The sequence below is a fragment of the Tachypleus tridentatus genome, chromosome 6, assembly GCF_004210375.1.
Source record: "Tachypleus tridentatus isolate NWPU-2018 chromosome 6, ASM421037v1, whole genome shotgun sequence".
Lineage (NCBI taxonomy): Eukaryota > Metazoa > Arthropoda > Merostomata > Xiphosura > Limulidae > Tachypleus > Tachypleus tridentatus.
In genome coordinates, this window is record NC_134830.1 from 32,271,262 (window position 1) to 32,287,137 (window position 15,876).

At 34.9% G+C, this 15,876-nt stretch overlaps 1 protein-coding gene across 6 annotated transcripts in view; it reads left to right on the forward strand.

Moving 5' to 3' along the window:
* The window catches only part of LOC143252199 (uncharacterized), a 73,815-nt gene that overhangs the window by 22,281 nt on the left and 35,658 nt on the right, over nt 1-15,876 (forward strand). For 3 of the 6 annotated variants that reach the window (XM_076503953.1, XM_076503952.1, XM_076503951.1), the window contains 2 exons: nt 11,130-11,224; nt 14,603-14,760. In XM_076503953.1, the coding sequence (XP_076360068.1) occupies nt 11,130-11,224; nt 14,603-14,760 (253 nt within the window). The remainder of the gene's footprint in view (nt 1-11,129; nt 11,225-14,602; nt 14,761-15,876) is intronic. The other 3 variants (XM_076503954.1, XM_076503955.1, XM_076503956.1) reach the window with 1 other exon arrangement.

The following is a 15,876-nucleotide window of genomic DNA, read 5'->3' on the forward strand; positions in this document are numbered from 1 at the left end:
AGGGTCTTCCAAGAGGAGGTTCTGTTCTTTCAGTTTATCTCCTCTGGGATCTAAACATTCACTCGTGTTTGCTATGTGTGGCAACTCATGAAGGGGAGGAAAGGATCCTGGTAGTTGAAGGATCCAACCTTAACACACCACTTTGACCATGAATTCCTTCAGACAGGTGGTCTTGGTGACTCTCCCAGGGCCAGTCAGCTGGTCTGTTTAGGCTAGGGTCAACCAAGTACCAGTATTGGATGTTCTCAGTAGGTTTTGTGGACATTGTTTCTGATACTCGTGTTTGGGTATAGTGCTCACAAAACCTTGGCATTGCCACAATGTTCTTATTTAGCATAGAGCTCTATGATGGGTGGGGTCAGTGGACACCTGAGTATTCTTTCTTTATTATGGATCCTACAAATAAAATTAAAATGGTGAAAAACAGACCATAGGAAAATGAGCATGTCTTGAAGATTCTGAAAAGCAGTCTTCAAATTTTTCAACGGCTGTACCTAATTTTCTGATATTACATTATTTATCAGACCAATCTTTAGGACAAATGTCTCTTTTTTTTTTTTTATATTTAAAAGGTATAAGAGGGGCTTGCTGGTGCTCCAAAGTCAGTCAGAGAGCTTCATTTTGTGGACATCTTGGTGGAAGCATCCACGTATCAACACAGTGAACTCCTCTTACATTCAAAGGTAATTGGGGATATACCTCTTGAGGTTACACCTCATGCTACTTTGAATTCATAACAGGGAGTTATTATTGAGAGGGATTTGAAGAACATCCCAGAGTTGGAGATTCTCCTTGGTTTCTCCACCCAAGGAGTTTCTGCAGTGAGGCGTATCTTCACTCGCAAAGATAGAATTATGGTGCCAATCAATGTCCTCATTCTCACATTTATGCCATCACATCCACCTGCCACCATCAAGACAGGCTATCTTAATTGCAGAGTACAGCCATACATTCCAAACCCTTTCCGATGTTTCCTTTGTTAGCAGTTGAGTCACTCAAAAACATCATGTTGTTGTTCCTTGAGGTATGCTCTTTGTGGTGGTAAGGACCATGATGCCTACAAGTGGAAATGGACCCACATTGTGTCAATTGCAATGGCTCTCACCCATTCTACTTTCGTTCTTGCCCTAAATGGTTGGAAGAAAAAGAGGTACAGCATTTGAAAACGATTCATAGCATTACTTACCCTGAGGCTGAAAAGTTGTTGTCCACCACCTAAACTCGTAGTATGCTGCTGCACTTCGTCCCACAACTACTGTGGGAGTGCAGACAAATCTCTCTGTGCCTCCTAAAGAATCGTTCTCCAAACAAATGAAGTCTTTTGACCTTCATGGTTAAAAAAGTTGATTAATCAACTTTAACATCTATCTCTGTCCCTTATATACATTCAACCAAACCCCAAGATCCGCATCCTTTGGTTCCAAGTGCAGGCATTTTCTCGGATCCATCAAAATACTGATTACTTTTTACCATTCTGTTTCTCTTTTCTTACAGGAAACATTTCTGAAACCTGCCAATACAGTCACCTTTCGGCGGTTTTCTTTATACAGAAATAACAGGCTGTGTGATTGACGAGTGCATGGAAGGGTGGCACTATTGGTTGATCAGCATGTGCCCACCCTGTCTTTGTCACTCGACACACCCTTGGAGGCAGTAGCCATCCGTGTTTCCTTGGGTTATACCATCACTGTTTTTTCTCTTTACCTGTTGCAATTAGACCTTGATGCTCTCATTGAACAGTTGCCGTCTCCCTTTTTCATCTATGGGGATTTTAATAAACATCATCCCCTCTGTAGAAGTGCTGATATTGATAGAAGGGGTTGTTTTATGTAGCATATGCTCTCTGATCACAATCTTTCTCTTTTCAATACTGGTTCTACTTATTTTCATGCACTTAGTCAGTCCTTTGCTGCTACTGACCTCTTGATTGGCTCCCCTTCACTATTCTCCCATTTTTCTTGGAAGGTTGACAGTAATCCACGAAGCAGTTATTATTTTCTTATAATTTTGAGAGAGATTGGCCGTGGTCAATACTACCCAACTCGCGTGCCCTGGTAAAAGTTGGATCAAGCAAACTGGCCCTCTTTCACTGCTCTCACAGAACTTGATCCTGCCATCGTCTGTAAGCCATCAATAGACGACTGTGTGGCAGTAGTAACTGACTGTATTATACAAGCAGCTGATCAATTTATTTCTAAAACCTCGACACGTTTTCCGCTATGTCCTCGTTCATGGTGGAATTCTGCCTGCCACATGGAACAGGAGGCTCAAAAACGACCTTGGGATACTTTCAATAGATGTCCCATACTCTTGAACCACATCACTTTCCAGTGGGCCTGTGCACATGCTCGATAGGTAAAATGTCAAAGCCAAAAGGAATCTCAGATTAAATTCACAACCAGCATATCTTCTACCACCAGTTCAAAAGTCATATGGGACAAGATTCGAAAGATCAGTAGGTAATATAACTGTCCCCCTCTCGATCTTACTTTCTGATGGCTAGGAAGTGGCTGATACCCAGAGCATCGCCGATACTCTAGGTGAAAGCTTTTGCCAGGTATCTAGCACTTCTGCTTCTTCTTCCACCTTTTTAGCCATCAAGACTTGGGCAGAGCAATCACCTCTTTCCTTTCGAGCTGATTGTCTCTATGACTATAATCGTCCCTTTACAGTGGTGGAGCTCAAACTGGCCCTTCATCGGTCTGGCAGTACATCGGTTGGACTTGATGATATACACTATGAGATGCTGCACCATCTATCTCCTGCTTCTCTTGCTATCCTTCTGATTGTTTTTTAATGGATCTGGCAGGATAATGCTTATCCTGATGCCTTGCATTAGGCTATTGTCCTACCTTTCTCTAAGCCTGGGAAAGTTCCCAAGATTCCTTCAAATTACCGTCCAGTTGCTTTGATGAGCTGTCTCTGTAAGACCTTAGATAGGATGGTTAATGCTCGTCTTGTTTGGTTCCTAGAATCAAAGAACCTCCTCTCGGCTACCCAGTGTGGGTTACGATGACAACACTCCACCATGGACCACTTGATTCGACTTGAAATGTCAATCAGAGAAGCCTTTCTCAAACGACAACATTTTGTATCAATATTCTTTGACATTGAGAAGGCTTATGATACAATGGAGGTTTGGCATTTTGCGAGGCTTCCATATATATGGTTTACGTGGCCATTTGCCCATTCTTGTTTGAAATTTTTAATGGGCAGGAGATTCCAAGTTCATGTGGGTTCGGCACTTTCCCGTTCTTTTCTACAGGAACTTGGAGTCCCTCAAGACTGTGTTCTGAGTGTCGCACTTTGCAGTATAAAAAATTAATGTCATCACTGAACAACTTCTTCTCACTGTGTTGCACTGCCTGTAGTCCCTGAAACCAAGTTCTTGTAGCTTCTCAATTAGCATAAGCTGACCATTATACCACATATCAAGCAGCTACAGGTCAAATGTAGAAGAGCACCGAACGTCATCCGTGTCCTCTCTTTCACCACTTAGGGATCGGATCGACATTCTATGCTAAAGATATATCGTGCTCTTATTTGATCAAAACTCGACTTTAGATCACTGGTCTATGGCTCTGCCAAACTGTCGGCCTTAAAGATGCTGGACCCTATTCATCATCAAGGACTTCAGCTCTGCACTTGGGCTTTCTGCAGTTCCTCATATCAGAGCTTATACATAGAGTCTCATGAACCTTCTTTGCACCTCTGCTGTTTGCAACTGTCTTTACTGCATGCTTCAAAACTTTATTCCTTACCAAAGCATCCCACCTGGGGTTGTGTTTTCCTTCCTCGATGAGCCATGCTTTTTCAGACTAGACGGTCTGCCATTGCTCCTTTAGGCCTTCGTATCTGGCTTCTGGCATTTTCTGGGGTCTATCTTCTTTTTCAGCCTCGAGATGCAGAAGAATTATTCAGTCATTGGTATGTTCATCTACTGACATAGACTTACCCATTCAACCTAGAGCAGGATCCATGGATGTTGATAAACCTCTGTCTACTGAAAAGAATAAAGAGAAAAGATGCAGTCAAAAACAGAAGGTTTCTCTGCCCAATTCTTCTCCATGCAAATAAAAAAGACTACAATAATACAACGTTTTTTAAACCTGCCTATATAGTCAGCTTTTGGCAATTTTCTTTATACCACAATGATAAGTTGTGTGAAGAACAAATATATGGAGATGTGGCACTGCTGGTTGACCAGTATGTGCCTGCTCTAACCCCTCCACTCAATACACCGTTGGAGACTATAGCCACCCTTGTTTCCTTGGGTCATGCCATCCCTGTTGTTTCTCTCTACCTGTCTCTAGGAGAGACCTGTGATCAATTGGACCTTGATGCTCTTGTTGAACAATTGGTGTCTCCTTTTTTAATTCTGGGGGGCTTTAATGGACATAATCTCTGGGGAGGTGCTGCTGATATTGATGGGAGGGGTTGCTCTGTAGAGCGTATGCTCTCGAATCACAACCTTTCTTTCTTCAGTGCTGGTGTTTATACTTATTTTTATGCACTTGGACTGTCTTTTACTGCTGTTAATCTCTGCTACCCTTCACTTTTCTTGGAGGTTTGGCAGTGATCATTTTCCTATCATTTTGAGAGATATTGGCCATGGTCAATGCCACTCAACTTGCTTCCCTTAGCAGAAGCTGGACCAGGTCAACTGGCCCTCTTTCACTGCTCTCTCAGAACTTGATTCTGCTGTCATCTGTAAGCCATTGATAGATGATTGTGTGGTAGCAGTAACTAACTGTATTGTCCAAGCAGCTACTAGTCTATTTTTAAAACCTCAACATGTTTTCCTTGATATCCTCTTTTGTGGTGGAATTCTGCCTGCCACACAGCATGGAAGACTCAAAAACAGGTGTGGGATACCTTTCATATATATCCCACACTTTCAAACCTCATCGTTTTCCAGCAGGCATGCACTTGCTTGGCAGGTGAGATGTAAAAGCCAAAAGGAATCTTGAATTAAGTTCAGGACTAGCATCTTTTCTACCACCAATTCCAAAGTCATGGGAAAAGATGTGGAAGGTCAGTGGGCAGTATACTTCTGCCCCCCTTTTGATCTTGCTTTCCAGTGGCAAGGGAGTTGCTGTTGCCCAGAGCATCATCGATGCTCTTGGCAAAAGCTTTTGTTGTACACCTAGCTCTTTTGCTTCATTCCCCCACCTTCTTAGCCATTAAGACTTGAGCAGAGAAATTGCCTCTTTCTTTTTGGGCAGATCATTTTTATGAGTATGATTGCCCATTTACACTGGTGGAACCCAAGCTTGCTTTTCATCGATCTTGGCACTACATCAGTTGGACCTGATGACACTCACTACAAGATGATGTGCTATCTCTCTTCTGCTTATATTGCTATTCTTCTAGTTATATTTAATCAGATCCTGTAGGAGAATGTTTTTCCTGATGCTGTGTGCCATGCTGTTGTACTTCCTTTCTGTAAGCCCGAGAAGGATCCCAAGATTCCTTCAAACCATTGTCCATTTGTTTTGATGAGCTGTTTCTCTAAGATCCTAGAGAGGATGGTCAATGATTGTCTCATGTGGTTCCTTGAATCAAAGCTACAGACTGCCCTCAATTATATACTGAAGTGGATCACAGCAAATGGTTTTACCTTTTCTCACTCTAAAACTGTTTGCATGCATTTTTTCCATCAATGGGATATTCACCTGATCCCAAGCTCTGTTTTAGTAAAGTTGTGCTTTCTGTGGTCCCTGAGGCAATGTTCTTGGGGCTTATAATGGATTGTAAGCTGATTTTCATTTCACACATCAAACAGCTATGTGTCAAGCGTACAAGAGCACTGAACATCCTCTGTGTTCTGTCTCCCACCTCTTGGGGAGCAGATCAACGTCTATGCTAAAGATCTATCATGCCCTCATTCAACTGAAACTGGACTATGGGTCTCTGGTCTGTGGCTCTATCTGGACCTCGGCCCTTGGGATGTTGGACCCTGTTCACTATCAGAGACTTTCCACACTTCTCCTGTCCAGGGTTTATACACTGAGTTTCATGAATCTCCTCTACACCTGCTGTTTGTAACTGTCTTTACTGTATGCTTCAAAACTTCAATTCTTACCACAGCATCCCACTTGGAGTTGTGTTTTTCTTCCTCAGTGGATCATGCCTTTTCTGAATAGATGGTCTGCCATTGTTTCTTTTGGCCTTCGTATCCACGTGCAGTTGGATGAATTGGGTCTTTTTGGATGACAATGCTGTATCCACCAATCAGCCAATGCCACCATGGCTTAATACCATCCACAATTGTTACCATTCTTTGAGTCATCTGAAGAAGGCAGATACTCCTGATTGGAAATACCATCTATTTACTGAACATCTTTTGAACCATTCTTCCATCCCCATTTATACAGATGGTTTGAAATCAGGTGATTCTGTGGGTTCTGTCATGGTTTGTTGTGGTTTGGTTGTTGCACACAGAATTCTCTCTTCAGTTTCTGTGTTCACTGCTGAATTGTACACCACATTTCTTGCCCTGGATCATACAGAAACTAGGCAGTACACAAACTGTACTATTTATAGCAACTCACTTGCTTCACACTAGTTCTCACCCTGTTCTCGTTGATATTCAAAAACAGTTGGTCCATTTCCCTTTATCATCTACTTCTATTCAATTTTTCTGGATATGAGGCTATGCTGATATTTGCAGGAACAAATTTGCTGACACCACAGCTAAGTCTGTCTGCTCTGGTGCTATCACAACCGTGCATATTCCATGTGCAGACTATGGTACTGTATCGAAGGCTTGGCTCTGTGCCATTTGGCAGTTGACATGGAGAGAAAAATGTGGCAACAAGCTTTTATAGGTCAAGTCTTTTGTTGCTCTTTGACTTTCTTACTTCATAAAGATTGGAAGGAGGAGGTTGACCTGGCTAGCCTATGCATTGGTCACAGTGTTTTAACTCATCATTTTCTCTTATCTGGGACTGATGCCCCAATGTGTGGTCTTTGTGACACTCAGGTCACAATAGCCCACATTTTACTGTTGTGCTGTTGCTATGAATGTGAGTGACAGTAGTATTTTAGATATTTTTTTACCATAGGTTCACCCCTAATGTTGGACAGTGTCATTGGCAATGGTGACACTGTCCACCTTACTGATGTTTTTAAATTTTTAAAGGTCAATGGCCCTTTTAACTCTAAGTTTTTACTAGTTGTTTAAAGTTGATTTAGTTTTACATTGATTCATATTTATATTTTATAATGATTTTACTTTTATTTTTTACCATTTGTAGCACAGACAGCCCAGTAGCTTTATGCCAACCAACCAAACTCACTTGTTATAGTGAAATGTAATTGCCATTATTTAAACTTTGAGAAGCCACAGGCTAATGGTAGAAACATGTGATGAAAGCCTCATTTCTATTCTTCTAAATTGTGTAAGGCACTGCAGCTTCCAGATCAGCTGAGACTTGTGTACATATTAGAGCAAAGTAATAAAAGCTTAACTTGGTGATATGTTATTACAGTTTGAAGACAACTTAAATCAGTAGCAAATAAGACAATAATATGAGCTTAGGAGAGTAACAAATGTACATCATCGTCTTATGGTATAAAACCTTGTCAAAACACAGAACTCTTGTTACTTAGTTAAACTTGTAACTTCTTTACCTATTCATGTATCCTAGAAACTTTATTAGTACCAAAGTGGGTTCTTCTTCATAACATTAGATAACATGCTAATTTATTAGAAGTTAATATTTTTGTGAACAACTTCCGCAAAACCGCAAAAGTTGTACTGGTTTTCAAAGCTTCTTAATACTTTGTAACCTTATTCTTCTTTTGTTTAGTGAAGTTACAGTATGATAGGAATAATGTGGATCAAGATGAGGTAGTTGTAATTAATTTTGTACTTAATCATACCAAGTTGTGTTTTAACTGACTGGACTATCTTTACATTTATATTTAATTACTTGAATAAGAAAAAAACAAATGTAATGATTGTTGTTCTTACTTAACCAGAGATTGTGTATGAATAATAGTAAGCTTATTGAAGTGAGGTATTGATGTCATGTCTCATTTTGTTGCTAATTAATAGTTTTCATCTGCTGTTGTTGTTCTTACTTAACCAGAGATTGTGTATGAATAATAGTAAGCTTGTTGAAGTGAGGTATTGATGTCATGTCTCATTTTGTTGCTAATTAATAGTTTTCATCTGCTGTTGTTGTTCTTACTTAACCAGAGATTGTGTATGAATAATAGTAAGCTTATTGAAGTGAGGTATGGATGTCATGTCTCATTTTGTTGCTAATTAATAGTTTTCATCTGCTGTTGTTGTTCTTACTTAACCAGAGATTGTGTATGAATAATAGTAAGCTTGTTGAAGTGAGGTATTGATGTCATGTCTCATTTTGTTGCTAATTAATAGTTTTCATCTGCTGTTGTTGTTCTTACTTAACCAGAGATTGTGTATGAATAATAGTAAGCTTATTGAAGTGAGGTATGGATGTCATGTCTCATTTTGTTGCTAATTAATAGTTTTCATCTGCTGTTGTTGTTCTTACTTAACCAGAGATTGTGTATGAATAATAGTAAGTTTGTTGAAGTGAGGTATTGATGTCATGTCTCATTTTGTTGCTAATTAATAGTTTTCATCTGCTGTTGTTGTTCTTACTTAACCAGAGATTGTGTATGAATAATAGTAAGCTTATTGAAGTGAGGTATGGATGTCATGTCTCATTTTGTTGCTAATTAATAGTTTTCATCTGCTGTTGTTGTTCTTACTTAACCAGAGATTGTGTATGAATAATAGTAAGCTTATTGAAGTGAGGTATGGATGTCATGTCTCATTTTGTTGCTAATTAATAGTTTTCATCTGCTGTTGTTGTTCTTACTTAACCAGAGATTGTGTATGAATAATAGTAAGCTTGTTGAAGTGAGGTATTGATGTCATGTCTCATTTTGTTGCTAATTAATAGTTTTCATCTGCTGTTGTTGTTCTTACTTAACCAGAGATTGTGTATGAATAATAGTAAGCTTATTGAAGTGAGGTATGGATGTCATGTCTCATTTTGTTGCTAATTAATAGTTTTCATCTGCTGTTGTTGTTCTTACTTAACCAGAGATTGTGTATGAATAATAGTAAGCTTGTTGAAGTGAGGCATGGATGTCATGTCTCATTTTGTTGCTAATTAATAGTTTTCATCTGCTGTTGTTGTTCTTACTTAACCAGAGATTGTGTATGAATAATAGTAAGCTTATTGAAGTGAGGTATTGATGTCATGTCTCATTTTGTTGCTAATTAATAGTTTTCATCTGCTGTTGTTGTTCTTACTTAACCAGAGATTGTGTATGAATAATAGTAAGCTTGTTGAAGTGAGGCATGGATGCCATGCCTAATTTTGTTGCTAATTAATAGTTTTCATTTGCTGTGAATAATTTATGACTAGGAAGTTGATAATGCTGTTTGTGCTGCAATCAAACTTCTTGATTTTTCTTTCTGCTGTGGAAAAAGAGACTTGATCTTTATCATCATATATAAAATTGACAAGAATTCATTTAACATTTTAGTTTTTACTCATTTTGATATTGCTTTTCAAACAAACCTGGAAATGGGGAACTCTTAGTAGTTGTTTCTAAACATTTGAAATATTTAGTTGGATGATGTAACATTAAATGATCTTACATGCTACTTCTGCCGTCTTCTTTAATCTGTAATTTATCTTATACAAAATAGGCTCCTAACTGTTGTAGAATAATGTTACCTTATTTATCACTATCTGTTTTTATTTTTGTTGGTGGTGTTCTTATTGCTAAGAAACCTGGAATAGAGAAATTTGAAACTAAAACTACATTTCATTTTTACATAGAAACCACTTGTTAAGTTTTAGATGTACACTTCCTTTTGAGGATAAAAATATAGGAAGTTTTGAAACATTAAGAGATGATTAGTAACACCACCAAAATAGCAAATATAAATACATTCTTAATATTAAAATCAACCACAAGACTACAATATGATTGATTTATGTAGAAATACAAGGAAATGAGAAGTGTGTTGTATGAAATGATTTAAACATATCATTATGAACATTTTGAGGTAGATTCTATATTAATAAGTTGCAGACATGCTAATGTTTAAATAATGTGATCTTTCAAAAAAAATGTTTGAAACAAAACAAAAGATGTTGGTTCAGGTTATAAAATTATTCAGTTGATACAACTAAAACAAAACCATTAACCCTGTGACAGTGACATCAGTTCCCTGTATCTGTGAAGTTAAGACATAATGCATAATTTAATTAAGAATTTGCTATGCATATCGCCATAAAATTTGGCAAACTTTTTGTAAACATTAGAAATCTATTAAATGTGAAAAAAGGCTGAAATTTGAGTAAAATATTTCTACTTAAGATTTGTCTGTGAATTTCTAAAGCCATTACTGAGTCAAATGCAAGATGATTTTCATGTTATGAATGGAAATTACTTTTCTTAACCTTAATTTTCATATTTCAGCTGCATAACCTTTAGACCCTTTTAAAGTGAATATCAGAATTATTTTTTGCTAAACATTTGTGATCTGTTACTTTCTCTGCCTTGTAAAAAAAAGAGCACTTAATTTATCCACTATTTAAATGAACTATTTTGTATTAATTTTTTAAAATCCCATAATAATTATCTGATGTGTTACCAATGATTTTGTGTTGATTACCTAAGTGGAATTTTTCTCATTTGGTGTTTGCAGATGGTAAGATTATTTATTGAATAAAATGTGTTGTTGTATGTTATTTCATCAAACTGATGACTCAGAAATGGGAAAATAATAAGAATGATCTTAATATGTTATATGTGCTTACAGCTTATTTGTTGCAACATGAATTTAAGTATAAGTATAGCCGATATGTAGACTATGAAAAGCTCAAAGGTTTTACTGAAATTCCACATGGTGTTGATTTTTACAATTTTGTCTTTAAATAATGACGAGAAGGGTTAATAAAAGTAACTGAAAAATACAGCATAACCATGGGAGATCGTGTCAAACAAAACTACCATGGGAGTTTGTGTCAAACAAAACTTTTGTGTTTTTTTGTGAAGGTAAATATTAAAGTTTTCCATGTGTTGCATATTGCATTGCATTTTAGAATTTAAAAACAAAATTCTTACAGGGCCATTTTCTGCAGCTCTTGGAAAGATAAGGTTGACAGATCCTCCAATGTCCAAAATTTATAATAGCTCTTTCAAAAATAATAAGCCAGCAGAGGTGAGTTTATGCCATTACTCAGTATAGATATATTTTATTTAGTAACAAATATTAAAAATTACTAAAGCAATTCTAGATTATAATGTTAAATCTACAAAGTAAAAAGCTAAATACTTTTATAAAATCTGATTTGAAAATTATATTTTATATCCTAAATATCCAGCTAGGTACTAGTTCATTAAAGTGGAATCCAAGTGACCATGGCTTGCGTACAATTAGCACAAAATAATCTATCTACGATGTAGGCTTTGTGTACATTATAAAAGCAAAGGTAAAACCTTCACTGTTTGATTAGAATAGCCCAAGAGTTGGTAGTGAATGCTTTTGACTCTTTGCCTTCACTCTAATCTTTTAGTTCAAACTTGAGAACCACTAGAACAAATAGCCCTTGTGTAATTTTATGCAATTATCTGTAACAAACAAACAAATTTATTGTTTTAAGTCAAACATGGCTCAAGTGGATAAGAGTTCTGGACTATAGAGATGAGGCTTCATCATTTGCATTTCAAAGCGATAACTGCATTTTAAGTTTGATGATGAGATCCAACTGTTCAGTCTGAAAAGAGTAACCAAAGAATGGTGTTGACTAGCTTACATCCCTCTAATCTAACAGTACAAAATTAGGAACTGCTAGTGCAGACAGCCTTTATTTAACTTTGTGCAAAATCCAATAATATCTTCTTTAAACTTCAATTAAGGATCAAAACATTTTTTCTTACAGATATTTCCTAAACTATATGACATCTTTAAGCAGTTTTATTAGAAAATAAATTATTCAAAGATGCCAGAATTGATGGGGCATTTATCTTACAAATAAATTGGCTGGTAAAGTTTTTCTGAAGCTGATTTAAACTATTTTTTTACCCAAATGTATTGATTTTCCTCATTTTTACCTGATGATCAAGTAGCATCATTGTTATATTAGTTTAAGTCAAGTGGCTTTGCTTTGACTAATCTGTGTTAATTTGTGTTTGCTCATTGTAGGCCAAATATTATAAAGCTACAAACTGTATAAACTAAAAATTCATGTTTAATACTTGTATATAAATGAATAAAAAATTATTTCTTACATTGATGCATTTTAATTGTTTGGGAACAACCTATTATTAGCCAGTTATAATTTTGCATCATATCGCAGTTATTTCTTTGCTTTGTCTGTTAACACTTGTTTTACAAGTGGTAATAGACTGCAAGCATGCAAATTGAAACATTTATTTTTGAAGCATAATAGTGGACTATGAGTAGTGGAATAAAGCTAATAGATGTTATGTTGTGATAACCCCTAAAGATTGTAAAAAGTTTGAAAGTTAATTTCTGATTAAATCTTCTGTTTCAAGTGATTTTTTTTATATTGTGTTATGGTTTTCAGCCCCAGTAATGTAAATTTGCTTCCAACTTCCATGATTGTTTTAAATGATAATGTATTATAACATTTTTATCCCAATCAGTTTTAGATACATAATAGTTATATTTTTAACAAAAAATATAATAATATTTTAATAATATTATAATAATAATATAATAAGTATTGTATGATAATTCAGGTAGGTAAATATATCTATAAAATTATTTATTATTAAAAAAAAGACATGTTAAATCATTTTAAGAAAAAATAACTTGTGTAACTTATTTATATAGTTAAACAGAGTGGACTGTGTAGTCAGGGGTGAAAGTTTTGTGAAAAGTTTAACTTTAATGGGTATGTTGCACAAATATCTAGATGCTCAAACTGGTATTAACTGCTGGGTGTTATTCATATTAGTGCACCTACTATCCTGATGCAAAGAAAGTGTTTAGGTATTTTTCTTACTTTTTGATTAATATTATACAGGGTGTTTGGAAAGTCACTGTGCACAAGATTTTTCTTATCTTTCCATTTTTATATTTTAATTCAATAATCTATAGAACCTCATAACTGAATATCAAAAGTCTATTTAATAAATTTATATACTTTACATGTTATTTTCTATTCCCTAACACTGATTGTAACAAAAGTTAAAAAATATTAAATGCAATCAGAAGTATGTTTTTCCTTCTAGAATTACTGCAGATTGTATCAGACAATTAGTTATTTATCCTAAGTTATAGAGTTCTGTTACATTTTCATAACTACTTTTAATTTTATTATGTTATTGCTCTCTGACCCATGTCTTAACTACGGTACTAGTGCAATAGATAAGTGAGCATAATGCATGTTATAATAAACAAAATATTGATTTCTATTATGTACCAGCAGTTTGTGTGCATTTCTTGTGGAGGAATTTATTTATCTAATTATTTTGTGTTTAAATTTTATTACTTAACATGTAATTTTTACATTTTATTTACTTTTTTTGGACAATAAGTAAAAAATGTACATAAAGTTTTGTTCTTTCACATGGGTCTTGTAGTTTGTTGTTCTATAGTCTTGATAAAATTGAACCTCGGTGTTTTATATGATTCTTGTGAATAATTTGTTTAATTTTAACTTATTTCAAATAAGCATCTTGGAACAAACAATAACAATGTGCACTTAGAATACAATACAATAACTATTAGAAAAGTAACTGGCTTGCTAATTAATATATAAGTTCATTAAAATATATTCTTTGACTAGTCAAGGTGACCTTGATGATAGCAAACTATCATATTGATGCAGAATTTCTATCTTTTTCTTGATTATAAATAATGTCTTTGATATGCATATCTGTAGAGCAAGAAGATTGGAGTCCATAAAGTTAAATTATTTCTTAGAATTATCTATAATGTAAATATATAATTTCTGTTAATCTCAGGATGTAATATAGGGTTAGTAAGAATATTTAAAGAAGTAACCCTGAAATACAAAAGATAAAATTGAGAATTTATTTAAATATTTCATTTTGAAGTTAAGAACTTGAAACTTGTATAGAAATTTGACATAATTATATTTTCATTCTGCTAACATACCTAACTTGTTTAATAAACTTTTGAATGCAACACTAAGACACTCTTACCTCACAATATATTAAATGGTTACTGAATGTTTTTGATGTTATTCTTTTCCCAGATCTTATTTGAAATGTTGCTAAAAGATCAAGCAAGTGTTTTCAATGTTGTATATTATACTGTTGATTAATTTTTTTAAATTTATGTAAACACTTTTATAAACAGACATGTTTTAGCTAATTTGGGAGATTTTGTGAAAATATTAAACAATAAAATTGTTTTTTATGTAAAAAAAACAACAGCAGTTAAATGCAAGTATTGTATAAATGTTATCATTAATGTCTTTTCATAATTAAAGTATTGATTTAAAACTCTGAAATTTGGATGCACAGTTGAAAACTGTGTATGGCATTTTACATTGACTTAACCTTTGAGAAAGTTAAAGTACTCATTCTGTTGTTAATTTTCCAGCTATTTAGGAAAGATTTGATCAGTGCCATGAAGTTGCCAGATAGTGATCAGTTATCTCCAGAAGATTACTGGTTAATTTCAGATTCTTGGAAACAAGAGTGGGAGAAAGGTGTTCAAGTACCTGTTAACCCAAACAACCTTGCTGAAACTTCTGTACGGTATGTATATTTTATATTCATATTTTTAATAATTCAACTTATGTTTGAATTCTTAATAAAATTCTTGAGACTTTGTTTTAGTTTTACATTGCCTTAGAAAGTTGGGGAAATTGGAGATTTTAAAAGAGAATTGCATATTTTTAAGTTGTTGATGTATCAGTTATTTTTCATTTAATACTTGCCACTTGAGTCAGCTTAGCATCTCTTAGTATTGAGCGAGGATGGTCAACAAGAGAGTCATTTAGGGTTATTTCAATTGATCTCTATAAATGAAGTTTGGCACAAATTCTTCAAGAAAGAATAAGGTTTATAAAAATAATACAGGATGAAATCTATGGGGATTACACTATTTTGGTATCATACTGAGCATTATACCATCCTTCTTATATTTATTCTTCATTGCATAAATGGAATTTTTAATTTAATAATTCCTAAGGAAGGTTTTTTGAAATGCATCATGCATCTACTTCAGTTTCAATACTGCATCTTGGGCTTTACTGTGCCATTAGGTTCACAAAATATTGAAATAAACAATTTCTTGTATATGATTCCAATCCCACTTTTTGAAGTTAACAACACTATTGTTTTTATTGTGTTTTGTTGTCGGTATAATGCTTGATTGCTGATTCGTTGATCCAGTTTGAATATTAAATCATTTGATATACTTCAATTAAATTTTTCCCTCATCTGACCTGGACTCATGGTTTAGCTTAATTACTGCTGAAACCAACCCATTCACAAATACATCTCTACCATTTCAAGCATGTTTCAGTGCTTTGTTGTTTTACTTTACATTTGCAAGTGAAGTTCTTGTTTGCTATCAAAATTAATACCAAACATCTTTTTGTCAAATCAAAACAAACCTGGATCTTCCTGGAGTGACTCCTTTTTTGGATCCACATTAAAATGCCAGACTGGCTTGTGTGGCAGGTGTTATTGGTGTATTTCATAATTGGTACAAACTTTGATTCCTAGATGCATTTGATGTAATGTGCACATTACATAAAGTCACCAAATCTGTTAAACAAGATTATAATGTTAAACTTTTTGTGGTACTTGGAACAAGCCAGTCCTGTTAATTCTCTTACTTAACCGTACTTTTTTAAACTAATGGTA